This window comes from Diceros bicornis, chromosome 37 (assembly GCF_020826845.1).
Source record: "Diceros bicornis minor isolate mBicDic1 chromosome 37, mDicBic1.mat.cur, whole genome shotgun sequence".
Taxonomy (NCBI): Eukaryota; Metazoa; Chordata; class Mammalia; order Perissodactyla; family Rhinocerotidae; genus Diceros; species Diceros bicornis.
This window is the reverse complement of record NC_080776.1, coordinates 21,818,513-21,845,931: the sequence shown is the minus strand read 5'-3', so window position 1 is coordinate 21,845,931 and position 27,419 is coordinate 21,818,513. Positions and strand designations below refer to the sequence as shown.

The following is a 27,419-nucleotide window of genomic DNA, read 5'->3' as shown; positions in this document are numbered from 1 at the left end:
ATATATATATACACACACACACACACATATTGAACAAATGCAATTTTAGTTGACACCTGTAAAAACCTTTTCTTTAAACATCTTTATTGAGATATAATTCACATGCCATAAAATTAATCCATTTAAAGTTTACAAACTCAATGGTGTACTCAGAGTTGTGCAACCATCATCACAACCTAAGATTAGAACATTTTCATCATCTCAAGAAGAAACTCCATATGCATTGGCAGTCATTCCACATTCTCCCCAGCCTGGGGAACCACCAATCTACTTTCTGTCTCTATGGATTTGCCTATTCTGGACATTTAAAATAAATACAATCATATAATATATGGTCCTTTGTGTTCCTTTGCATCTGGCTTCTTTCACTTAGCCTAATGTTTCCAAAGGTCATCTTTTTGTACCATGTATCAGTACCTCATTCCTTTTTGTGGCTGAATAATATTCCAGTGTGTGGATGTACCACATTTTGTCTATCCATTCATCCGTTGATGGACATTTGGGTTATTTCCACTTTTTGGCTATATGAATAATATTGCTATGAAGATTTATGTACAGGTTTTTGTGTGGATGTATGTTTCCATTTCTCCTGTGTATATACCTAGGAGTGGAGTTGCTGGGTCATATGGTAAATCTATATTTAAAATTTTAAGGAAATGTCAAACTTATTTTCAAAGCCACTGCACCATTTTACATTTACACCAGCAATGTATAAATGTTCAAATTTCTCCACAAAACAGATGCTTGTTTTCATCTGTCTTTTTGATTACAGCCATCCTAGTGGGGGTGGAGTAGTATCCCATTGTGGTTTCGATTTGCATTTCCCTAACAGTAATGATCTTGAATATTTTTTCACGTACTTACTCGCCATTTGTGTATCTTCTTTGAAGAAATACCTATTCAGATCCTTTGCCCATTTTTTAACCGGCTTATTTGTCTTTTTATTATTGAGTTGTAAGAGTTCTTTATATATTCTACATACAAATCCTTTATCAGGGACTTGATTTGCAAATATTTTCTCTCATTCTGTGGGTTGTCTTTTCACTTTCTTTTTTTCTTTTTATTGCTGTAACATTGGTTTATAACATTGTATAAATTTCAGGTGTACATCATTATACTTCTATTTCTGCATAAATTACATCATGTTCTCATGTTCACCACCCAAATACTAATTACAATCCATCACCACACACATGTGCCTAATTATCCCTTTCGCCCTCCTCCCTCCCCTCTTCCCTTCTGGTAACCTAACCACCAATGCAATCTCTGTCTCTATGTGTTTGTTTATCGTTGTTTTTATCTACTACTTAATGAGTGAGATCATATGGTATTTGACCTTCTCCCTCTGACTTATATCACTTTTCATAATACCCTCAATGTCTCTCCATGTTGTCACAAATGGCTGGATTTCATCGTTTCTTATGGCTGAGTAGTATTCCATTGTGTATATATACCACATCTTCTTCATCCATTCTTCCCTTGATGGGCCTTAGGTTGCTTCCAAGTCTTGGCTGTTGTGAATAATGCTGTAATGAACACAGGGGTGGATGTATCTTTACGCATCAGTGTTTTCACTTTCTTTGGATAAATACCCAGCAGTGGAATAGCTGGATCGGATGATAGTTCTATCCTTAATTTTTTGAGGATTCTCTGTACTGTTCTCCATAGTGCCTACACCAGTTTGCACTCCCACCAGCAGTGTATGGGAGTTCCCTTCTCTCCACATCCTCTCCAGCACATGTTGTTTCCTGTCTTGTTAATCATAGCCATTCTGATGGGCATGATGTGCTATCTCATTGTAGTTTTGATTTTCATTTCCCTGATAGTCAATGATGTTGAACATCTTTTCATGTGCCTGTTGGCCATCTGTATATCTTCTTCGGAGAATTGTCTGTTCAGGTCTTTTGTTCATTTTTTAATTGGGTTGTTAGCTTTTTGTTGTTGAGATGTATGAGTTCTTTATATATTTTGGAGATTAGCCCCTTATCAGATGTATGGTTTGCAAATATCTTCTCCCAGTTGTTAGGTTGTCTTTTCGTTTTGTTGATGGTTTTCTTTGCTGTGTAGAAGCTTTTTAGTTTGATGTAGTCCCATTTGTTTATTTTTTCTGTTGTTTCTCTTGCCTGGTCAGACATGGTGCTTGAAAATAGGTTGCTAAGACTGATGTCGAAGAGTGTACTGCCTATGTTTTCTTCTAGAAGTTTCATGATTTCAGGTCTTAGCTTCAAGTCTTTAATCCATTTTGAGTTAATTTTTGTGTATGGTATAAGGTAATGGTCTATTTTCATTTTTTTGCATGAGGCTGTCCAGTTTTCCCAACACCGTTTGTTGAAGAGACTTTCCTTTCTCCATTGTATGCTCTTGACTCCTTTGTCAAGGATCAGCTGTCCATAGATGTGTGGGTTTATTTCTGGGCTTTCGATTCTATTCCACTGATCTGCATGTCTGTTTTTGTGCCAGTACTATGCTGTTTTGGTTGCTATAACTTTGCAGCATATTTTGAAATCAGAGAGTGTGATACCTTCAGCTTTGTTCTTTTTTCTCAGGATTCCTTTGGATATTCAGGGTCTTTTCTTGTTCCATACAAATGTTAGGATTCTTTGTTCTATTTCTGTGAAAAATGTTGCTGGAACTTTGATAGGGATTGCATGGAATCTATAGATTGCTTTAGGAAGCATGGACATCTTAACTATGTTAATTCTTCCAATCCAAGAGCACAGAATATCTTTCCATTTCTTTGTGTCTTCTTCAGTTTCTTTCAGCAATGTTTTATAGTTTTCAGTATGCAGATCTTTCACCTCTTTGGTTAAGTTTATTCCTAGGTATTTTAGTTTTTTTGTTGCACTTGTAAATGGGGGATTGTATTCTTAATTTGTCTTTCTGCTACTTCGTTGTTAGTGTATAGAAATGAAACTGATTTTTATATGTTGATTTTGTATCCTGCAACTTTACGGTATTCATTTATTATTTCTAAAAGTTTTTTGGTGGATTCTTTAGGGTTTCCTGTATATAAAATCATGTCATCTGCAAATAGTGACAGTTTAACTTCTTCCTTTTCAATTTGGATCCCTTTTATTTCTTTCTCTTGCCTGATTGCTCTGGCTAGGACTTCCAGTACTATGTTAAATAGGAGTGGTGAGAGTGGGCATCCTTGTCTGGTTCCTGTTCTTAGAGGGATAGCTTTCAGTTTTTCACCATTGAGGATGATATTAGCTGTGGGTTTGTCACATATGGCCTTTATTATGTTGAGGTACTTTCCTTCTCTACCCATTTTATTCAGGGTTTTTATCATAAATGGACACTGTATCTTGTCAAATGCTTTCTCCGCATCTATTGAGATGATCATGTGATTTTTATTCTTCATTTTATTAATGTGGTGTATTACGTTGATTGATTTGTGAATGTTGAACCATCCCTGCATACCTGGAATAAATCCCACCTGATCATGGTGTATAATCTTTTTAATGTATTGTTGTATGTGATTTGCTAGTATTTTGTTAAGGATTTTTGCATGGATGTTCATCAGTGATAGTGGCCTGTAATTTTCTTTTTTTTGCATCGTCCTTGTCTGGTTTTGGTATCAGGGTAATGTTGGCTTCATAGAATGAGTTAGGGAGCTTCTCCTCCTCTTCAATTTTCTGGAAGAGTTTGAGAAGGATAGGTATTAAGTCTTCTTTGAATGTTTGGTAGAATTCACCAGGGAAGCCATCTGGTCCTGGACTTGTATTTTGGGGGAGGTTTTTGATTACTGTTTTGATCTCCTTACTGATGATTGGTCTATTCAAATTCTCTATTTCTTCTTGATTCAGTTTTGGAAGGTTGTATGATTCTAAGAATTTATCCATTTCTTCCAGATTGTCCAATTTGTTGGCATATAGCTTTTCATAGTATTCTCTTATGATCTTTTGTATTTCTGAGGTGTCCGTTGTAATTTCTCCTCTTTCATTTCTGAGTTTACTTGTTTGAACCTTCTCTCTTTTTTTCTTGGTGAGTCTAGCTAAAGGTTTGTCAACTAGCTCTTAGTTTTATTAATTTTTTCTATTTTTTTTAGTCTCTATTTCATTTATTTCTGCTCTGATTTTTATTGTTTCCCTTCTTCTACTGATTTTGGACTTTGTTCTTCATTTTCCAGTTCCTTTAGGTGCATTGTTAGAATGTTTATTTGAGATTTTTCTTGTTTGTTGAGATAGGCCTGTATTGCTATAAACTTCCCTCTTAGAACCGCTTTTGCTATATCCCATAAATTCTGGCATGTCGTATTTTCATTTTCATTTGTCTCCAGGTGTTTTTTGATATCTTCTTTGATTTCTTCGTTGACCCAATCATTTTTCGGTAGCGTATTGTTTAATCTCCACATACTTGTGGCTTTTCTGACTTTCTTCCTATAGTTGATTTCTAGTTGCATACTGTTGTGGTCAGAAAAGATGCTTGGTATTATTTCAATCTTCTAAAATTTATGGAGACTTGTTTTGTGTCCTAATATGTGATCAATCCTGGAGAATGTTCCATGTGCATTTGAAAAGAATGTGTATTCTTTGGTTTTTGGATGGAATGTTCTGTATATTTCTACTGAGTCCATCTGTTCTAGAGTGGCATTTAAGGCCAATGTTTCCTTATTGATCTTCTGTTTGGAAGATCTATCCATTGGTGTAAGTGGAGTGTTAAAGTCCCCTACTATTATTGTGTTACTGTCTATTTCTCCTTTTATGTCTGTTAATAATTGCTTTACATACTTTACATACATTGGGTGCATAGATATTTACAAGTGTTATATCCTCTTGTTGGATTGTTCCCTTGTTACTGTTTTTGTTTTAAGGTCTATTTTGTCCGATATGAGTATTGCTACTCCAGCTTTCTTTTCACTGTCATTTGCGTGGAGTATCTTTTTCCATCCCTTCACTTTCAGTTTGTGAGTGTCTTTAGGTCTGAATTGTGCCTCTTGTATGCAGTATATATATGGGTCTTGTTTTTTTATCCAATCAGCCACCCTATGCCTTTTAATTGGAGCATTTAGTCTATTGATATTTAAAGTAGCTATTGATAAGTATGTACTTACTGCCATTTTTTAACTTTTTTTCTCAATGTTTTAGGAGTTCTTCTCTGTTCCTTCCTTCTTTTCTTTCTCTCTTCCCTCGTGGTTTGATGGCTTTCTTTACTATTATGTTTGAGTTCCTTTCTCTTAGTTTTTTCATGTATTTATTATAGGTTTCTGGTTTGTCATTACCATGGGGTTCATATATAGTAACCTAGGTATAAAGCAATCTATATTAAGTGGATGGTCTCTTTAGTTTGACTCTATCTGAAAGCTCTACTCTTTAACTCCCCTCCTCTCATAGTTTATGTTTTTGATATCATATCTAACCTCTTTTTTGTGTGTTTGTATCCATTACCCTCTTATCATGGAAATAGATAATTTTTCCTATTTGTGGTCTTCTCTTTTCCCCTTAAATCAGTCCCTTTAGCATTCCTTGTAGTACTGGTTTCTTGGTGACAAGCTCCTTTAATTTTTGCTTGTCTGGAAAACTTTTTATCTCTCCTTCCATTTTGAATGATAACCTTGCCGGGTAGAGTATTCTTGACTGTAGGTTTTTTCCATTTAGCACTTTAAATATATTGTGCCACTCTCTTCTAGCCTGCGAGGTTTCTGCTGAGAAGTCGACTGATAGCCTTATGGGGTTTCCTTTGTATGTAACTTGTCTTTCTCTTGCAGCTTTTAGGATTCTCTCTTTATCTTTAATTCTGGACATTTTGATTATGATGTGTCTTGGCATGGCCCTCTTTGGGTTTATCTTGTTTGGTGCTCTGTGTGCTTCCTGTACATGGATGTCTGTTTCCTTCCTTAGGTTAGGGAAGTTTTCAGCTATTATTTCTTCAAATAGATTCTCTGCCCCTTGTCTCTCTCTTCTCCTTCTGGGACACATATAACATGGATGTTAGTGCACTTGATGTTATCCGAGAGGTCCATTAGACTGTCCTCACTCTTTTAAATGCTTTTTTCTTTTATCTGTTCAGCTTGGATGATTTCTTCTAGTCTTTCATCCAGCTCGCAGATCCATTCTTCTGTATCCTTTACTCTGCTTTTGAGTCCCTTTAGTGAATTTTTCATTTCCAGTATCGTATTCTTCATTTCTAATTTGTTCTTTTTTATGTCTTCCATTTCTTTGTTGACGTTCTCACTGAATTCATCCATTCTTCTCCCAAGATCAGTGAACATCCTTAACACTCTTTGTTTGAACTCTTTGTTGGGTAGGTTGCTCATTTCTGTTTCACTTAGTTCCTTTTCTGGGGTTTTGTTCTGTTCCCTTACTTGGGATGTATTCCTTTGCCTCCTCATTTTGCCTCTTTCCCTGTGCTTGTGTCTATGTATTAAGTAGGTCAGCTAAATCTCCTGCTCTTGGAGAGGTGACCTTATATAAGTGATGCCTATGAGGCCTGGCATCCCTCAGTTCTGAATGTTCCAAGAGTGACCCCTGTGTGGGCTCCATGTGTCCTTCTGTTGTGGTGGAGTTGCTCTTCCCATAGGTGCCCAGGGAGGCTGAGTTGTCCCCCTCGCCAGCTGTTGTAATGCTCAGCTGCTTGTAGTTGTTGTGGGCCCTTCAGTCTCTTTATCAGGTGTGGGGAGCCCCAGCACAGTTGGCTGCAAGGTCTAATAGCACATTCCTGTTGCAGTATTTCTATTAAGTGAGTAGGCCTCCAGCATGGCTGGTTGTTAGGTTCAGGGGCTTACAATTGCTATAAGCCTTTAAGTCTCTTGTCAGCTCTCTGAGGATTGCAGCTGGGCGGGGGTGGCCTCAGGCACAGGACCACCCAATTATTCCAGGCTTTGGAAGGTAAGGTCAATCCCCTATGTGGCTGTTTGAGAAGCACAAGTCTTCTGCAGCTGACAAGCCCCACCACCCACAGGTCCACACACATAGTCAACACAGTCTTGCCCTGTGCGTGTGCCCCAACCTCCTGAAATGGACCCAGTCTCTCCCAGGTGGGAGCCCCACACACTCCACCACCGCCCCACACTCTCCACCCGCTCCTTGCACATACCCTGTTCCACAGAGGTGGACCCACTCACCAGGCTGCAGAGAATCCAGGCGGTTCACTTAGCAGGTCCACAAGTTGCCCAATGGCATGTTGTTGGGCGGAACCAGCCCCTAGGGTAGGTTGCCTGCCCTGGCTGAGCTGGATTAAATTGGTGCTCTAGTAGGTGGGGCAGACCCTGGGCTAGCAGGCCCCAGGGAGAACTCCAGTGGTGTCTGCCAGTGTCTGTGTCAGCATGCCCACACCAGGTCACAACAATGGCCGTCGCCAATGCTCCAGTCCCTGGAGAGGTCTCACCTCTCACTGAGATGCACTCAGATCCTATTAGGTTAGTCTCTTTTCACCAAAGGACTGTGCACCTTTCTTTCTGGTGATTTTAGGTTGCTTTCTGAAATGGGTGAATTTGTGCATGGACCCTTTAAGAGCCGGCTTTAGTGTCTTTGTGAACCAGTTTTTCTGGGGGTACTCCCCAATGGTGTTAGTAGCAAGCAAAGTCAGATATTATGCCACTCTTCTCAGTTGTGCTGGGCCCAAACAATGCCTGTTGAGACAGCGGTCCCGGGCTGAGGGACCCCACTCCTCCAGGGAAGGCTGCGTACTTTTGGATTGCTCCTGGGTGGCCGGGAAGCACTGCGGCTTGTGAAGGTGGCATTTTTTCTCTCCAGAAGGGAGTTTCTGCCTCTTCCACCTCAATTAGGATTGTCATTTGTTGCAGAGGTTCCTCTCATTCAGTTTTCAGTTCTCTCTCAGGGGTAATTTTTCAAAGAGTAGTTGTAAATTGGCTGTGTCCATGGGAGGAAGTGAGTTCAGAGTCTGCCTATGCCGCCATCTTGACTTCTCTCCTCCTTCACTTTCTTGACGGTAGTATTTTCAGCATAAGAGATTTTAGTTTTGATGATGTCTAATTTATCTATTTTTTCTTTCATCACTTATGCTTTTGGTGTCATATCTAAGAAGTCTTTGCCCAAGCCAAGGTCACAAAGATTTATGCCTATGTTTTCTTCTAAGAGTTTTATAGTTTTAGCTTTTATATTTAGATCTATGATCCATTTTGAGTTAACTTTTGAGTATGGTGTGAGGAGGGGGTCCCACTTCATTCTTTTGCAGGGGGTGGATGCCCAGTTGCCCCAGCACCATTTGTTGAAGGCTATTCTTTCCCCATTGAATTGTCTTGGTGCCTTTGTCAAAAATCAATTGACAGTAAATGTGAGGTTTATTTCTGGACTTTCAATTCTATTTCATTGATGAATATATCTATCCTTACACCGGTACCATACTGTCTTATTTACTGCAGTTGTGTGTAAGAAGTCTTGAAATTGCAGAGTTTGAGTCCTCCAACTTTGTTCTTTTTTTAATCATAATTATAAAGGGGCTATTCTGGGCCCCTTGCATTTCCATATGAATTTTAGGATCAGCTTATTAATCTTTGCACGCACACACACAAAAAGGCCAGCTAGGATTATGACAGTGGTCATGTTGAATCTACAGATAAATTTGAGGAGTGTTGCCATCTTACCTATATCGTCTTCCAATCCACGAACATGGGCTGCTTTCCATTGCTTGAGACCTTCTCTGATTTCTTTCAACAATATTTATAGTTTTGTAAAGATCTTTTTACAGTGAAATATACACGTGTGGGCATGGGCCAGTATCTGGATGAGTCAGGTGTAAGAAACTATATCCAGCAATCTGTTGGGTGGGGATGGGGACAGTTGGGAGTCCAGCTCCAAACCCCAGCTTGCTCATTCTCCCCCGACCCCATCCAGGCCTTATCTTTTTCACTGCTGGGCTAGAACCCAGTGACCCCTTCAGCCTCCTGTGGTTCAGTGTCATCTTCACTCTTTTCCCTATTTACCAAAACCTGTTCAGACAGCTCAGTCCTTGCCTGTTGGACTCTGCTATGAGACCACTTCAGGTGGAGAGTGAAGTGAGAAGGATGGGGAAGCTGGTGGATGGAGGAAACATCTCCAGCCTTAACAGAGCAGTTTCTTAAGGAAAAACAAAACAAAACAAGAAACTGAACACCACTGGTCTAGAGCACCCTCCTCTCCTCCTGCGTCCCTGTAGACAGCCAGGGGTGCAGCTGGTCTCACACACAGCATGACTCCACTCCACCATCCCTGGAGTCCCCTCCCTGTCTGAGCTGTCCTGCCTTTGTGGGGACAAACCTTCTCCAGGGAGGGGCTGTCAAAGCTCTCAATTTGGTTGTTCAGCTCTTTGCTCAGACGAAGGCTCCAGTTGGAACCCCGAGTCTTCTTGAGGGAGTTTCTCAGAAACTGAGGAGGCAGAAGACATCAGTGGGTGGTGCTCCAGGAGGGAGTTACCTTGAGTAGTAACCCAACCTCTCCAGCCCCCTTCCTCAATCTCCAGATCACTTGACCCATAAAGCCCCAATCCAGTGCTAACATTCTATGAGCCTGGGGGTCTGAGGAACAACTCTGCCTTGGGGGCTGACAGGAGGAGTGTCACCCCTGTGTTGCTTTCCTGGGCACTTGGTTTCCCAGAGTGGAAGGCCCTCTGTTCTCCCCTGCTGATAGATATGTATAGCTGTGGACATGCCTGGTACTCCCCAGGTCTACTGTGACAGAAGGAGAACATGTCCTTGATGGGATCCTGAACTCCCCAAGTGCCATCCCCACCAGGCGCCCTCCCAGCCATCCCTCCCTTTCTCCCCATCCTAACCTCAGCAGGCTGGATCACCTCTTTACCTGAATTAGCTTGTCCTCCCAGGTCTTCTGATTCCAAGTAAACTCAGTATGTTCTGCAGAAGGAAGGGTCGCATATGCTACTTTCTTCTGCTGCTCTCCTCTGGGTCAGCCTCCTTAGCCTGGCCTGTGAGGTCCTGCATGGATGGGCTCACACGGCATTTCCCTCCCCACCTTCCCAAGGACCAAAACAGGCCGTGCTGGTCCACCTCGAGCCATGGCTCCTGTTGTTCAGGCCATGTGATTAGTACCCCAGCCTGTACACTGAGAGGGGGGTTGGCACATCACCTTCCAGGTACTTGACCAGCAGCGGGATCTCTAGCTCCCACGTGTTGGCCATGGAGGGCGCGATGCTCTGGCTCAGGGTCCTCAGGAGGTTGAGCATGGCTATCCCACGGCCCTCCCCCTTGTAGGGGGATGACATCAGCACCTGGAGGGCACCAAGGCTCCAGTGGGGCCCTGCACTGGGCTGGACAGCCCCAGACACCTCACTTCCTCACTTGGGGCCTATTGTCCATACTTGTAAAGGGGAGAGTTGGACAAGATGGGTGGTTTTCAAACAGAGCTCCAGGGACCTCTGGGGTCAGAGAGCATCCCTGCAGAGGACGCTGCAGAGAGGAAAGGAGATAAGGGGCAAGATCGTCGGCTCCCTCTCCATCCCGAGTTTCCTCAGAGCACGGATTAGCATCCATGGTCAACAAAGGAGGAGGAGACGTGAGTGCAGGACTGAGCCCACTCCTGGGGGAATGCAGGCCATTGGTGGGGTCTGGGGATGCTTTGGGGGTGCTCAAAGGCCAAGCGGAGGAATATAGGAGAAGGTCCTTGCCAGGTCCTCCAGTGTCTGAACACACTGCCCCTGCCACATCTACCCAAGAGGGAAGACAGGGACATGGAAAGCTCTGTCCTGCCAAGCGTCCAGCTCTGTCTTCCCTCTAAGGGCTCTGGGAATTAGGAGCTCAAGGGAGAGGCGCACAGGACATGGCCTCAGCCAGGCCAGGACACAGCGAGGGTGAGCCACTCACCAGGAGACGAGCCAGCAGCTTCTGGGGAGCAGGCAGGTCCACTGAGGAAGAAGGAGATGCGACCCTTGCTGAAGTGCCTGGCCTGTACCAGGAAGCACTCCCAGTGCTCCTGAGAGACGCTTTACCCTGGAAGGTGCACCCAATACCATCCCACTGCCCCCAGAATGGAGAATGGGTCAGCACAAGGGATTTTTTATAAAGAATATCGTTTTACTTGGCTTATCCTAGGAAGAGGGGAGAATCGTGCTATGGGCTGGGGCTTAGAATATTCTGTTTTCAGGATATGCCCACTTGGTAGTGGACACCAGGACCTGCCATGAGAGTGTTTGTCTCCTACTGTGAACTTGGCTTCTGTTGAGCCAACAGTAATTAGATACCCACCTCCCCCTCCCAATCCCACCCTCGTAGGCTTTGGGAGGCTGTGAGCCTATGAAAACGAAACTCACAGGACTTGGACCAATGGGCGAAGAAGGGCCAGGCCTGCTGAGAAGGTGTAGGTGGGGGGGCCCAGGAGAGGGAGTTGGGGCTCCCCCAGAGTTGGGGAGTGGGGGCATGAGCAAGACCTCAGGGGATGGCCTAGCTGGATGATCAGAGCAGGCTTGGGCCCTTTGCCCTCCCGGGGTCCTAACGGGCTCCCAAATCACGTCCATGGCCAGCCACCGATCCAGGAAAGCCCCAGGCCCATAAGAACAGCCCCTTGGAACAGCAGCGTCACCCTGTACATAAGGGGGCCTAGTCACTTTTTTGAGAATCCGATGTTAACCGTGCTCAATCTGGGGGGACCACGGTGGGGTGGTTTACAGAGGACTCAGATGGGACATCTATAATTCCTCCAGCTGGCTCACAGAGGCCCAGAAAGGTCACACCCCGAGAGAGTCCGAGCCAGGACCTCCACAGGGTAGGGTCTGGGCCGAGGGGGCACGGGGGTGGGGACATGAGGAGTGAGTTGCCACAGGAAGTTGGCACAATTTTGATACCTCCTCAGACACGGCAAGGGAGGGCCTTTGGCCCAGCTGTTTGGATTCCAGGACGCTTCCTGGAGAAGCGAAACATTCCGGGACCCAGAGCGTCCCACCTGCCCACTCCCACCAGCCGGCGCACGGATGCTGCCCACCGTGCCGGCTCTTGCTGGCCGCGTCGGCCTCCGCATCCTTGGTGTGGAGCTGGCGTTCCGCCAGGTTTGTGAGGCTGATGCAGATGGGGGTCAAGGCCTCCGTGTAATCCGTCTCCATGATGTAGCACAGGAGCCTCACCCAAAACTCCTGGGGGAAGAAGGGGGCGGGATTAGCTGGGGCATCCCGTGGCCGTGCAAGGAGATGGGTCAGGCTCCCCACAGTGTCGGCTTCACCCTTACTTCTCCAGAACCGAGCTCCGCCCCCCTGACAGCCTCAGCCCTGACTCGCTCTGCTGCCAACCCCAGTCTTTGTCAGGGCTAAGTGACACCTGCCCTGCTGTGGCTGAGGGCATCAGCTAGTCCTGGGTGCTCAACCCCCCATCCCTGCTGGCCTCACACCAACCCCACACCCATCCCATCCTCTTTGACCAGCACCCTCCCTCTGACCCCAAATCATGTAGATGTAGGTACACACTGGGAAGACGACCCAGCTGTGCTTGCCAACTGTGAGGGTCAGTGTCACGTGTCAACTTGGCTAGGCCAGAGTACCCAGTTATTCGATCAAACACTACTCTAGGCGTGGCTGGGAAGGTACTTTGTAAATGTGATAAAAGCCCATGATCCATAAAGGAGATTATCCCCGATAATGTGAGTGGACTTCATCCAATCAGTTCAAGGATCTTGAGGGCAAAGAGCAAGAAGATACTTTGCCTCAAGACTGCAGCATCAGCTCCTACCTGAGTTTCCAGCCTACGGGCCTGCCCTACAGATTTCAGACTAGCCAGCTCCCACAGCTGCAGAAGCCACTTCCTTGAAGTAAATAGACTATATCTATCTCCTACTGGCTCTGTTTCTCTGGAGAACGCTGACTGACACATTCTTGGAGCTGTGTCTCTTGCCCTCCAACTTCACTCTGCCATACCCCCTCCCTTTGGATGGTCAGTGAACACCCCCAGCTAATCATCGCCCCCCTCAGCCTCACCCCACTGCCCTAGGAGCTTGGGATGAGACTCCTGTGCTACCAACTAACAAGAGCAGTCTCTTGGCCTGTTCTAGCTGCCAGGACTAGAATCCCCAGCTCCTGGGTTCCTCCTGGGAGGCAGCATGATGAACTAGAAAGAGTGTTTTAATCCTGGCTCACTGTTCACCAGCTTTGAAGCCTGGACGAATTAATGAGTCCCTCTGAGCCTTGGTTTCCCCATCTACAAAAACAGGGTAATAATCAGAGACCCTACCTCATAACGTTGTTGGGATAATTGGATGCGATTCTGCATATGGCACCTGCTCTATGTAGATGCTCAATGGATTGTAGCTGTTATTACCATTCTCGTTATTTCTATAATTAAGATAAGCTGCCACTGGACAGGGAGCATCTAGCCCATGGCCTCACTTAACGGACAATGATTCCCTCCTTGTGGTCTCATGGTAAATTTTTCCTGTCTTATTGTTATGTCACATTGTATTGCAATTAAAAGCTGACAAATTGGTTTCCCCTAAAGCCTATGAACTCCTTGGGGTCATACTGAGCCCTCCCAGTGTGTGCCCTCATCTTTCACATAGTAGGACTCACTGAACATTTGTGGAATTCAACCACTAAAATCATTTCTTTGTACACACACGTGCACACACATGCACACACGCACACCTAGACTGAAGGTGCTTTAAGGTAATGGATACATTTCAGGCGAGAATTCAACTGATACGTGTTGAGACCTACTGTGTGCCAGGCACTGCCCTAGCATCTGGGGGCACAAGTTCCCATCAAGGGCCTGGCCTGGAATTGGATCTTGAAGGACGCGAGCTCAGGCAGTTGGAAGATCAAGGCCCCCAGGCACCCCAGGCAGCGGAAACGGGAGAAGCAACAATGCGGAATTCTGGGTATGTACAATGCCCCCAGCCCCCCCGCCTCGTGCAGCACAGACAGGCGCCGCCAGCTCCAGTGCGCGGGCCCGGTGGGCGGGCAGGTGGGGCTCACTCACGTTGGTCATCCCGCTGACAGAAGAGGTGATGATCTTCACGGTGTCCATGGTGACCTTGTGGACCATCTTCTCCTCCAGGTCCCTCTGATAAAAGCCCTCTCGGTGATTTGTCTGGAAGACAGAACCAAGGGGTCCCTGTGTGTGGGCTGGCAGGGGCTTGCCGTGGTCTTGAGTGAGGTCTCCTCGCCCCCACGAGGCTCCATGCCCAGATGCTGGGTCTCGGGAATGTTCAGAGCTGTGCATGCCCGGCTGCATTTTCTAGGTTCCTGTCTGTGTGGCTGCACATCCTTACCTGCAGCTCCTTGTGGGTCTGCGCACTTGTGCCGTGGCTGCATATGCTGCAGGTCCAAGCACTGAGCATCGCTCTTTCCCCAATGCTTTGGACATCATCTCCACAAAGTCCAGCTACTCCGTGACCTGCACGTCAGGACCACTCACCAGTTTGTAGGTGGACAGGGTCAGCTGCACGGACACGTACTTCAGGCCCCAGCCTTTGATCCTGTCCTGGTAGCCAGACAGAGCTAACTGGCCGATGATGCGGAGAATAGCCATCCTCACCTGGGGGCACAGGGCGGCAGACATGCCAGGGGTTGGGGTGGGCTCTGGGATGGGAGTTTCGGCATCTAACACCCAATCCTGTGACACGAGAGAGGAATTGGGAGTGCTCTGGGATGGAAGGGGCTTTAGGGGCCACCTGGCTACTGCCCACTCTGTCTACCACCCCTGCCTCATCCAGGGGGTCCCATTCAGAGACATGGAGACCACTCCCTTCTACACAGGCGTCCCAGGTGGGGACAACCTGACTCTTATCCTGGGCTCCCTGAGCCTCACTATGTGGGGGCAGCCCAGATCAGGCCTGTTCTCTCTTCCCTTGCAGCCTCCATGTATAGAGAACAGCTCCGCCTAAACCTCCAGCCCAAATCCCCCTGTTCCCTCCCCGCTGGCATAGACCCTCACCATCCAGGACCATCCCTCCCCAGAGGGACTTGCAACAGCCACCAGGGCCCACAGCTGGAACCAAAGCTCCACTCCAAGGTGGCCGTGGCTGCAGTGGAGGCTGGACTGGGGCTTTTAGCCTCTATCTGGAGGGTGGACGGTGTCTTCATCAAGTGCCTTTTTCAAACGGGATAAAGACCTTACCACACCCTTGGGAAGCCAAGCACCTTTGGCCGAAGCTGGATTCGCTTGGACCGTCCTTGGTCCAGGGTGATATCTGAGACCCTTCACTGGAACACTCCAGGGCCTTGGTGACAGCGGATCCACAGCTTCTATGGCCTCCCTCTCCCCTAGCCCCTGTCAGTACTGGCTAGGAAGCTAGGTTTTCCATCAAAGGATCTGACCTGAGGAGGCCAGCTGGGGCCTCCATCCACAGAACTGGAGAGGAGCAAAGGCTGCCCACCAGACTTCCCCTTGCTTGCGCACAGAGAGCCCCGGGCCACCCCTTCCCAGCCTCTGCCCTGTTACCTTGGACCTAGTGTCGGAGAGGGTGTTCTTGACCACCCGGATAGCCAGGTAGATGGTCCTGATGTTCATTCTGGGCTCTGAAAGAGGAAAACCGGCCTGGAGGGCCACCCCCTCAGGGCTGGCCTCGGAGGAGATGCAGGGAGCACGCCTTCCCCGGGCAGGCCCGCCAGCCACCTTCCACGGGGAGCCGGGCATCAGGTGGCTCGTCTGCGTCACGCCTCCTGGGAGCCTCCACCTGGCCACCACAGTTCGGGGCACTTCCCTCAGAAGCCTTCTGGCCACCTCCCTGTCCTCTCACCATCTGCCCCACCTGGCCCACCCCACCTGGGCCCACCCAGCCCTGGAGTGGTGGTGTTTTTATGCCTCCTCCCTAGGCCTCGGCTTTGTGTGTGTCTCTTTTGAACATAGTGGACTCTCCTTGAGCATAGGGTGACCTCCTAAGAGCTCTTCAATCCCCTCAGCTGGGCACACAGCGCTGGGCACACAGTGGGCACACAGAGGCTGCAAAGCACAGCTGTGGAGAGCCTGGGCTCTGGCGCCATGCTGCCTGGGTTCAAATCCCAGCTCCGCCACATCCCAGCCGTGTGACCTCTGGTGAATTACTTAGCCCCTCTGTACCTCAGTTTCCTTACCTGTAAAATGTGGATAATAACAGCACCTCCCTCACAGGCTGCTGTGAGCAGTAACGAGCTAACACAGAGCCTGGCACACAAGTAGTGCTACATGTTTGCTAGTTGTAGAACTGATGACAACACACCCAACTAAAGAAGGAGGAAGATTAAGGGAGGTGAAAAAGAGCCACCGTGAGAAGGTTCTGGAGAGATCCAGTATGGACGGAATTAGAGTTAGGCGCTCAGGCTGATGCTACGCTCAAGGCTAGATGCTACTAGAAGTCAACGCTGGAGGAGGAAGAAAAGGAAATGAGGATGGGGTGGAGGGTGGCAGATAATCAGACACTAAGGGAGAATGTTCCAATTCAGAGTTTTGATCTCCAAAATGGAAACCTTTTATTCTGATTATAAAAATGTATGTGTTCACTGCAAAATTAAAATAAAAGATAAACACTCTGAACAGTTTGAGTGTGTCCTTATAAACCCATTCATGCATATAGATTTCCTTCACATAACCAAAGTCGTGAAATATATAGTGTCCCATACTGTATCATTAATATGTAGAGGGCAGCTTTGCCATGAAATGTGTAGATTGACTACACCCTTACTGGTCGTATAGTATTCCGTTATGTGCATATACTATCATTTATTCCACGAATTCCCTATAGAAAAGCATTTAGGTTGGTTCTAATGCTTTGCACAATGTCACAACGAACATCTTTGTCCAATTTCCTTTGGGAAATTATTTCCTTCAGACAATTGACGAAAAGTTGGATTGTGGAGCTCCAGTTTTGGTTCCTATCCAACTGAGCACCCAGATGGTTTTGCAATTTACACCCCTGTCAATGAAGTATGAGAGGCTGGTTTCTTGTTAGTCTAGACCAGCATTTGCAAAAGCATAGCCTGAAGGCTAAATCCAGCCCAAAGCCTGTTTTTGTAAATAAAGTTTTATTGGAACACAGCCACGCTCTGCAGTCTACGACTGCTTTTGCTCTACGATGGTAGAGTTGAGTAATTTTCATAGAGACTGCATGGCCTGCAAAGACAAAGATATTTTTACTGTCTGGCCTTTTACAAACAAATGGCTAGGCCACCTCTAGTTATTAACTTTATCATCTCTGCCCATCAGAGAGGTTAAAAAGGGTCTCATTGTTTCTTAAATTTGCGTTTTTTAAGAGAGGAGCTTACTGTCAGCAGAAGGTCCTTCATATATAGTTGTCCAGTTTGTGCACTGCACAAGGGCCCCCAGTTGAAGGGCTAAACAGGAGTGGCCCATGCGCTTCTCAAGTCATGTACCACAGGGCCACGCTGCCAGTGGAGGGCGCCTGGTTCAAATTCGCGCAACGGGGATGTCTGAGCTAGTGCCCTGGTTGGGGACAGAAGTTCTCTTTTGATATCCAGGCCAGGTTTAGAGTTTGAGCTTAGGGACTTAGAACGAGGGGTTTAGACTAAGGTTGGGCATTGGGTCAATGGGGCTTCAGGGCTGTACCTATATGATCTAACCAGGCTTTGTATTCAGCCTTCGATTTAGCTTGGGGGCTTAGGACTAGGATTCAGCTTAACAGTTTGAAATTCAGACTCAGGCGGAAGCTGGGACTCAGAGTCTAAGGAGAGGGTTGGGGTGGGGAGGGTGGGTCACAGGGCAGATTAGGTTTAAGGATAGAAAATGTGAAACAGCCGAGAGCCGTGGCTCCTTGGCCCACCCAGTAGAGTCTATAAAAGAGGAAATGATGGAGGTCCAGACACGAGTCAGACCCACCTCCCCTGACCCCCACCCCGCCTTCACGCCCTTGCTCACCATCTGCGCTCACCACGGCCCTAATCAGGGTCAGGGTCCCCACGCGGATGGCCTCCTTGCTCATCTCCATCTGGCTGAGGAAGAACTTCATCAGCTCCTTGGGGTAGGAGCGGGCTGCAAGGGGAGGACCACTTTGTCACGCCTACTGAGCCGCAGAAGCTGTGCTCAGAGGGGCCAGGACTCCCCAGACTCACAGCGGCCTTGAGGGGGCCTCACCGAGGGCTATGAAGCAGTGCACGATCTCCACCAGGTTCTGGCTGCTGTACTGCTGCTGGGCGGGGGCCTTGGCGCACACCTGGGGAGGGGGCGTGCAGCGGGGGCAGATGAGATCACAGCCGGGACGGGGGACGCAGGCGCAGGGGCAGCCCAGCCTGTCTGTGCCGGGGCCACGTGGGCACCACGGCCTCGCACCCCAGCGGGATGCAGGAGGCACATGAGTGAGGGGGGCTCCACCACCACCTTACTCTACGCCCTGGTCAGCCACACTATCTCCTGCAATCCAGTTCCCGCTGAACCGCCCTGAGAACGCCACACACAGCCAAGCTCGCCAGCCTCACCTGGACGTGAAGTTCGGTGAAAATGGTGTGTAGCTGCATCTGGGGGATGGGGGTGTTGGTGATGACTGACACTTCCAGGATCTGCCTCAAGACCTGAAAGGATGGGCAGATGGTAACAGATGACCTTCTACCAACTTGGAGTCAAACTCTAGACCCTTGCTGCTCGGCGTGGTCCATTGACCAGAGGCATCAGCATCCCAGGCCTGCTGAAACCCACTGTGTTTCAACCAGCTCCCAAGCAACTCCTGTGCACAATAAAGCTTGGGAAGCACTGTGCTGGGCGACCGAGCATGGCATTCAAGGCTTTTTTCACCTTTCTCTCCTATATACCTGGAGGTAAATCCCATTCTTTAGCCAGAACGATCTATAGAGGCTTCCCTAAGTCCGTCACGTCCATTTCTGCTCCTAGCTTTTACAGCTGAGGGCCACGCTTCGTCTGCAGATGAGGGACCCTTTGTAATAGACATCAGCCCAGGTCACGCCTCCACTCAGAACACTGCAATGGCTCCATCTCCCACAGGTTAAAAGCTGTCATGGGTTGAATGGTGTCCCCTCAAAATTTGTGTCCACCTGAAACCTCCGAATGTGACCGTATTTGGAAATAGAGTCTTTGCAGGTGTAATTAGTTAAGGACCTTGAGACGAGGTCATCCTGGGTTCAGGGTGGGCCTTAAACCCGGTGACTGGTGTCCTTATAAGAAGAGGAGAGGACACAGAGAGAGACACGGAGAAGACGGCCGTTTGAAGATGGAGGGGAGATTGGAAGGATGCTGCCACAAGCCTAGCAACACGTGGGGCCACCAGAAGGTGGAAGAGGTGAGAAACAATTCTTCCCTAGAGCCCTCAGAAGGAGCACAGCCCTGCCAGCACCTTGATTTTGGACATCTGGCCTCCAGACCATGAGAGAATAAATTTCCGTTGTTTTAAGCCACCCACCTCATGGTTCTTTGTTATAGCAGCGCTAGGAAACTGACACAAAGGCCACGACCTCACTGTGGCCTCCAAGACTCTGGGATCTCATCCCTTCCACCTGGAACAGCAGCATTTGTTTCCTACAAACCCCACAAGCGCCAAGCCCCATGGCCCCTTGTAGGGCGCGGGTGTTGGGTCTGCTGTCGGATGTCATAATATCTGACACCCGCACCCTCCCCCGGATGACAGCCCCTGGGACGCCCGGCCTTTGCCCGCCTGGCCCTCACCTGGGTGACAAAGAGGGCCTCCAGGCTGCCCTGGTACTCCGCCAGCAGCAGGGGAATGTAGTCGTACACCTGCTCCCGCAGGTCGTCGTTGGGCAGGAGGAGGTTCAGCATGGGCTTCAGGGCCTTGATGACCCCCAGCTTCACCTACCACGGGAGAGTGCCTCATACTCCTCGGCCCAGGCCCCCTGGCAAGGCCCAGAGATGTCAGCCCCGCCCGCGGAATCGAGGACCCATGACAGAGTGGCCCCTGGAAGGGGTCGAGGCCTCGCCTGAGGCCCCGCAGGTGAGCGGTGAGGCCAGACTGCCCCAGCGAGTCCCAGCTTTGTCGTTTAGGCAACTAGGGCAGGTACTTAACCCCTCTGTGCCTCAGTTTCCTCGTTTGTAAAACAGTCCTACAGCATAGAGTTGGAGTGGGAATAGCTGCCGTAGGTAAACCGTGTGCAGAGATCCCAGCATGCAGGTGACATCGACCCTCGTCTAGCAACTCCCGGGGCTTTATCAAGCCAGCCTCCTGAGGCCCCAGGCCATGCAGTTCGGCATCACCAGCTCCCGGCTCTGCCATTGGTCAGCTCACCGTCTCTCTGGGGCTCTGGGAATGAGGCTGGACCCAGTGGTCTTCCAGCCCTCCCAGCCCCACAGGCTGGGGAGCCGTGACCTGGGGGGACCACGGGCCCCCCCTGAGAAGGTTGTGTCTCACCTCCGGGTTGTGGTTCCTCAGCCACACAGTCACAAAATAGCGATATAGTGGGAACAGCTTCATAGCAAACTGGTCCTCAGTCATCACAGGGTACACGCTGTCCTCCAGATGCCTCAGGTAAAACTGCACGGTCTCACAGAAGGTCTCCATGGCTACGGGCATGGGGGGATGCAGTGAGCACCAGAGGGGCAGGAGCAGGACGAAGCCTTCCCGGGCCACGGCGTCCAGGCCGGAGAGCTCACACGCTTCCAAAGGGGCGTCAAGCACACAGCTGTGTCCAGGCCCCATCCTTTGAGATTCACATGCAAGGGTCAAGGGTGGGGGCTGGAATATGACTCCTTACTCACATCCTGGGGATTCCAATGCAGAGAATGGTAAACATATTTGCCCTATTTTTGTCAAGTATCAGGGATTTGGGGGCCAAAAACATTAAGTAATCAGAACTGGGGCAAGCCAAGCCGATGTAAATAGCATCGAAGACCTGCCCAAGTCAGGCCCAACATGGAGATATTTTCCCTGGTCTCTCTCCTGTGAATACCATCACCCTTCTCCAGTCTTCTCCCGAAACGCTTAACTACAGAGCAAGCTAAACTAAGTCACAGTGACAGCTTCTCCCCTCTGAGCCCCGATCTCCTAAAAGCCTCCACCATGGTTCAAAGAGACAATCAGAGGCCACACAAAGTAGGAGATTGAGGAAATGTTTGGGAATATACGAGCAACCCACCTCTTGTTCAACGACCCCTCTGCCTGTTTACCCCACTTCCCCCTCCAGCACCCTGACCGGGCCAGACCTGCAGGCCCAAGAGGGACACGTACCGCCGCAGATCACCTGGCGGATCTTGGCTTCGTTGGCGAGTCTCAGCATGGTGAATATGGTGGCCAGGGTGATGCCCATGTATGGCATGAACTCGAACACTGTGGGGTGGGGGAGGAGTTGCAGGGAGGCGGGGTGGGGTGGGACTCAGCAGGGAGAAGGCGGAGAGGACAACCCGACCGCCCACACCTCCAGCTCCCCACAGTGCAGAGCCAGGGAATCCCTTTGCGCCGTCTGGGGCCACAGGAAATAGTGTGGAAGTCAGTGCGAGGTAAAAAGAGTGAGGTAGACGTGGGTGAAGAGGAAAGGAAGACAGGAAAGAAGGGAGGTCGGGGGACGGAAGGATGAGGAGGAGCAGAGACAGAGCCACAGGGAAGAGCAGGAGAGGCAGGAAGTGGGAGAGAGAGGAGACTCAGAGTGTGGGCGCTCAGAGCACATCCAGACCCCGCAGATAGAGGTCTGATTCCTTTAGGTGTCCCCATCTATATGTCACGCCTGCCCACTGCTCACCAAACGTGTCCCAGCCTGACCACCATCACCTCCCATTTACACATCTCCCATCCCTTCTCCATCCACACACAGATAGAATGGTCTTCTGGAAGCTAAGTTTCATCAGGCAATTCTGAAGCCTAAAATCCCTCAATAGCTTTCTAGTACCCACCAGGCCCTGTAACTCTCCGACCTTATTTCACACCATCACCCTAACTCCAGCCGTCTAACTCCAGCCACAGTGACCTCTCAGCTCTTCAGAGAAACCAAGCTTTTTCCTGCCTCAGGGCCTTTGTACATGATGTTATGTTAGTACAGGATGTTCTCCCCCATCCTGTTCTTCACACAGATATCATCATCTCATCCTCCAGGTCACACCTCAATGAGGTTCCCACAGAGATGACGTCCCCTCCCCTCATCCTGATTTCAAACAGCCACCTGGCTGTTCTCTTCATACCTGCCATCTCGTATTATGATCACTGATTTTCTTATTTACTTGTTTATGGTCCTTTATGAGGACAGGGACTGGGCATGTTTCACTCACTGACGTGGGCCAGCACCCCCCAAAATGCCTGCATGGAGCAGGAGCTCAGTGCATGTCTGTGCAATGACAGGAGAGTGAGGGAGAGAGAAAGGAAAGAAAGAGAGAAAGGAAGATGAGAAGACAGAGAAGAATGGAGCCAGAGAGGGAGAGAGGAGAGAGAGATTTGGAGGACAAGGAATGACTAAGGAATAAAGAGACAGAAATGAAAGGTGGAAACAGAGAGAGAGAGTCTTAACAACTTAGAGAGACACACAAGAGACGAAAAGAAGAAAGAGAAAGATAAGAAAAGAGAGAAATGGAAAGGGGCAGCGGCTGAGACAGGGACAGAGACAGAGAGAGGCGGAGAGCAGGAGGGAGCCCCAGGCCGGCCTGAGGGGCCACACTGGGGCTGAGGACCGTGGAACCCCACCGTTGCCGTTGGCCAGCTTCGCCAGAGTGATGATGACAAACTCGTCGGTGAGGTTGAGGGGCTTGAGGTGATGCTGCAGCTCATACATGACCAAGCTGAAGTGGTTTCGGGACAAAGCCACCAGGGTGTCACTGGCGACCTCTGCCCTCATGTAGCCCTCCATCTGTAGGGAGACAGGAGAGGGATATGTGGTGTCACCATCAGCTGGGCCTTCACAAAAGCCCTTCTGCCCCAGGCCCACTCCAGCCCCATTGGGCTCCCTTGGGCTCGCTCAGCCCATCCTTGCCCCATGAAGCAACTGGACAAGGGCCTTGGGCATCTCAGGCCATGCCTACCAGTGGCCCAGCCCCTGGGATGGCAGGGAGTGGGGCACTGATAGAGCCCAGGGCTCTACTACCTCCAAGATCTCCCTCATCTCCCTGGAGGCGATGGCGACCAGCCTCTGGACGCACTGCTCCTCCAGCTCGCCCTCCTGCTGGATGATCTCCTGGAGGATGTTGTAAATGTTGACTTTGCGCTGAGTGGAAATCTGGGAAACAAGTGTGGCAGGTGGGAAGATCCTGGACTGGACAGTGGGGCATGGGACAGACCCAACCCTGCCCAAGCACACAGTCCCCTATCTTCTTCTTCCCGCTGGTCCTCCTCCTATGTACCCCATCTGGCGGATGCCCAAGCCTCAGACCCCCACTCTTCCATCTCCAACACTTCCCCCTTCCCCTCCTTCCATCCACCTCAACCAACTGGCCCTGTCAGTGTGGCCTGCAAATCTGTTCTCTCTTCCCTGTTTTCAGTCTGGCAACTCAGGAAGGCAAGTGTCAAGTGGCCAGCACACAAGGTCCTCCACAAACATGGTGGTGGCCCTCTCGAAAGTCCAAGAAGGCAGGTCGGCCCTGCCCTTTGCCCTAGTGAGGGAGCATTTGAGACCAGGAAATGCGCCTCTTAGTTTTGATTCCTATATAGCCCTTTTTACCATTTTAAATGAACTGGTTTAGGATAGAATTGAACAAATAGATTGGGCAACCCAGATCACGCCTGAAGAGTGGTATTTGAGAATGACTCATTTATTGGGTTTGCCAAGGCAGTCTTAAGGAATGAGGGTTGACTTTATACGTGAGCTGTTGCCTGAAAAGACCTCTGGGAAAATGGCTTCCTCCCTCAGGTGGTAAGAAAGTCAATTCCCAGCAGTCAAGACCTTAGCAAATTTGGGGACCTCAGGAAGAGAGGAATTCACCCAAATTTGCACGTGCTTGTAGTGAAATCGGGTACAGAGAGTCTTGGCCTTGCTTTCCTGGTCTTGGTATAGCAAGTAATAGAGGCTTGTAAACTCCAGTCAGAGACTCCTCATGAAGGCTCCTGGACGGAAGAGAACTGTGTGGCCTTAGCTGCTCAGTACTGCATGGCTCGAGATCAGTGTTTCTCAACAATTTTTTTTTTTGCTCCCTAAGAAGACTTCTTAGATATTTTTTTCCTAAATATCGGCCCCCCTGCCATGAAACCTTAATACCACAAATACATATCTGTTTATGTGCTGTATACATCTGTGCTTTACACATTAAAAAGTAAGATTTTCTTCGCCACCCCCCCAAAAAAAACACCAATTCTACCTTCTTCCAGACAGTATGCCTCCCATTGAGAATGCACGCTCTAGAGTTTCACAGCAAACTCAAAGAGGCCTGTATGCTTAATTAAGACTCTTGCTGCACCTATATAGACAGCCAGGCAAATTAAAATAAGACCAGCCTTTTCCGTGATCGAGATGAATCTTTGGAGAATATTTATGATCACAAGACAAAAATTGTCTTAGATCTGGAAACCAGCAAAAAAACAGATATTGTGTGGCCTTCTGGAGGAGAGCTTGGTGCCGTCTGGCAGCTGCTCTGGGACTATTGGGCCTGTAGGAACGCATGTCTTTGCTCACCTGTGATTGTCTAGGCTATGTTACAGCTCCACAGGCATAGAAGTTAAGTGGTAGGAAACTGATAACAATGCAAATGTTTCCTCCATAGCAATGAAAATGATTCTTGTTCATGGCAATGCAAATGAATTTTGTCTGGTAAGGAATATAAATCTCTATAAGTGAAATTCTGATTTTAACAGATTTTACAGATTTAACAGATTTAAGATCTTACTCGTTCCTTCACTAATTAACGAACAACTAAAGTCTTTGACACATTAATTTTCAAAATACACCTGTTTGCTGATTGCTTGTTTATTGCCACTGATCACCAATTACAGCCTGGGTATTAATCATGTTTTTTAATTTTCCATATTTCCTGATGCCTTGACATCTTGGGGCTGCCCTGACCATGGAGAGACTGTCCAGGTTTAGCCAATTGCTAGCGATAGCAAACAACTCACCCACGAGCAAGCTTGTCAAATGCAAACCAACCAACTCAGAGCCCACACCCCAAACACCTCCTCCATCAGGCGTTCACACTCTGGACCACTCTCCACCTGTCCTAATCACCCCAGGCCAAGTACCAGACAACCAGGCACAGCCTCTATGCCCCAGAGACCACTGAAATTATTCAGACTCACCAATCCTAAGCCTGCTCACCCTTCCTTGCCTGATCCTCCCCTGCAGAGGCCACAATAAAGACTCTTGCCCATGTTTTCACCTCTCTCCTTCTGCCTCCCGCCCAACCCTGGTGCTTCCACATGTGGCCCTGCAGGGCATGGCCTGCCCCTGCCCACCTCTTGGGATCTGTGAGTAACCAACTATCTTTTCAAGGGTAATCATCTGCTGAGCTGTTGGCCTCACCACTCCTGAATAGTAATAAAACCTACATTTTAAAGGTCTGTTATGAAAACCCTTTGCCTATGCTCCCTGACTCCAGCACACCTTTCTCATGGCTACCACACATCCCTCTGTAAAGAACTCCTGTAAAGAACTCCTGTGCTGCCCACCCTCAGAGCCTAAAGGATGGTCTAAAATCCAGCAGTTCTCAAAGTGTGGTCTCCAGACCAAACAGCTGCAGCAGCACCTGGAAACTTGTTAGAAATTCAGATTCTCAGGCCCTACCCAGACCTGCTGAGTCCAAAACTCTCAGGATGGGTCCCAGCAATCTGGGCCTTAACAAGCCCTCCAGGGGATTCTGATGCTCTGGTCCCAACTCTACCCTGTCATATAAGGCCCACCACGATCTCCAGTTACACTTTACATCACTCACTTCAACATCCTCTATGCTAGTCCCCTACCCCAGCTAAACAGTCTTCTCGCTGGCAAAGCATCCCTGCTCCCTGGCTCTGGTGTGTCTTTGCTGTCCCATGTCCACCTGCTTCCCTCCTGCTCAACATCTTTGTAACTCACGTGCTCTGGGACGATGGCTCCCACACCCAGTGGGTCAGAATACAGGGGAGATTTTAAAACTTGTAAAAGCCCCAGGCCCCAGGAGGTCCTCAAAGAATAAGAACCTCCCAGTCCTGCCCAGCTCTGCACCCCAGTACCAAGCCCCACGCCTGCAACAGTCATTAATGTGTGCTGAGTGGTGGAGGGATATGCAAACAGCCGTGGGTGGCTGGGCTCCGAGGAGCAGCTGAAGGTGAGGAGGCCCTACCTTTGGCACTTTCAGGCAGCGGATGAGAGCGTTCATCACCACAGAGGGCTCGGTGGTGGCCTTCTCCGTGATTATCACCGAGGCCAGCGTCTTCCGCATGTCAGGACCTGCCCCAGCAGTGTCCATCTTTGCTGACTCGCTGTCCATGATGTTGAGGAGGTTTGTGACTTGCTGGAATGTACCTGAGACAAGGTGGCACAGGTGTAGTGCTGAGATGACCATTACAGGAGGTGTCCCTTGTGCCTGGCCTCCCTGACACCCGCACAGCCCTAGCTGCACCCGTGGCATGATTGGGCAGGGACCATCCTATCCACTGGACAGATGGAAAAAATGAGATGCAGCTGGGACTTGTCCTCAAGGAGTTAGTGGCTGAGATGGGGCATGAATGCAGGGATGGAGGTGACTTTCTTACCACCGTCATCTAGCTCCAGAGGTTCCAGGTCCTCTGTTTCCTCTGACACGTCCTCATTTGAGTCTATTGCTGCTTCTGCCATCTCTTCCTCAAGCTCTTTTGGGATCAACAAGATTTTTCAAATAGTTGGTGTGTTGACATACACTAAGAAGACCCCCAAAGAGTCACATCCTGCATAATCCCCTCCCCTGGAATGTGGACAGAACCTGTGACTTGGTTAGACCCAAATTCTAACCAACAGAATATGGCAAAGGTGATGGGAAGCCACCCCTATGATCACATGTCATATAAGACTCCATCTTGGCAGACTGGAGAGAGATGCTTCTGCTGACCTTGAAAAGTAAGCAGCCAGGACATAAACTGCCCATGGTGGGGGCCGCGTGACGTACAACTGAGGGCCTCAGTCCTGCAACCACAAGGAGCTGAATTCTGCCAACAACCACGTGAGCTTGGAAGAGGACTGAGCTCCAGAAAAGATGCAGCTAGCCAGCACCTTGAGTGAAGCCTGTGAGACCCCAAGCAAAGCACCCCCCTAAGCTGTGCCCAGACTCTTGACCCATGGAAACTGTAAGATAATAAATGAGTGTTGTTCTAAGCACTAAGTTTATGGGGATTTGTTACACAGCAATAGATAACTAATACACTTGCTTAAGAAGGACCCTCCCTCCCTCTTTTCTGGACACTGAAAATTAATGATGAATAAGAAATCCACCTCAGCAGCTCTCATCGCTCCTCTCAAGGGGCTCTCTCAACAACAGCAGCTTCTTAAGGGTTGGCAAACACTAATGTCAAGATGGAGGATTAAAAGTGCCCAGATCCTTTCTCCTTCTGTCTCAGACTCCTCATCCTCAAACCTTCACCATCCTGGGGCCCTGCACCAAGCTGTGCTCTTTCCCTCCTGGAAATCCTTTAAAGATCTACTCCGGGACCCAAATACTGACCTTTTCTCAGAGTCCTCTCCTGGATGGAACCAAAATACACCACAAGAAAAATCTCCGTTCTTTGCCTAATACACAT

At 48.8% G+C, this 27,419-nt stretch overlaps 1 protein-coding gene across 1 annotated transcript in view; it reads right to left on the bottom strand.

Moving 5' to 3' along the window:
• The window catches only part of MROH2A (maestro heat like repeat family member 2A), a 53,143-nt gene extending 25,724 nt beyond the window's left edge, over positions 1 to 27,419 (bottom strand). Inside the window, exons 1-19 of the mRNA XM_058533257.1 lie at positions 27,344 to 27,419; positions 26,403 to 26,498; positions 25,991 to 26,172; positions 22,831 to 22,962; positions 22,434 to 22,596; positions 20,994 to 21,092; positions 20,178 to 20,329; positions 19,481 to 19,624; positions 18,283 to 18,375; positions 17,942 to 18,020; positions 17,726 to 17,839; positions 15,317 to 15,393; positions 14,291 to 14,410; positions 13,853 to 13,963; positions 11,874 to 12,021; positions 10,760 to 10,800; positions 10,026 to 10,167; positions 9,741 to 9,793; positions 9,201 to 9,308 (exon numbers count right to left, since the gene is read on the bottom strand). Coding sequence (XP_058389240.1) covers positions 9,201 to 9,308; positions 9,741 to 9,793; positions 10,026 to 10,167; positions 10,760 to 10,800; positions 11,874 to 12,021; positions 13,853 to 13,963; positions 14,291 to 14,410; positions 15,317 to 15,393; positions 17,726 to 17,839; positions 17,942 to 18,020; positions 18,283 to 18,375; positions 19,481 to 19,624; positions 20,178 to 20,329; positions 20,994 to 21,092; positions 22,434 to 22,596; positions 22,831 to 22,962; positions 25,991 to 26,172; positions 26,403 to 26,498; positions 27,344 to 27,419 — 2,130 coding nt within the window. The remainder of the gene's footprint in view (positions 1 to 9,200; positions 9,309 to 9,740; positions 9,794 to 10,025; positions 10,168 to 10,759; positions 10,801 to 11,873; positions 12,022 to 13,852; positions 13,964 to 14,290; positions 14,411 to 15,316; positions 15,394 to 17,725; positions 17,840 to 17,941; positions 18,021 to 18,282; positions 18,376 to 19,480; positions 19,625 to 20,177; positions 20,330 to 20,993; positions 21,093 to 22,433; positions 22,597 to 22,830; positions 22,963 to 25,990; positions 26,173 to 26,402; positions 26,499 to 27,343) is intronic.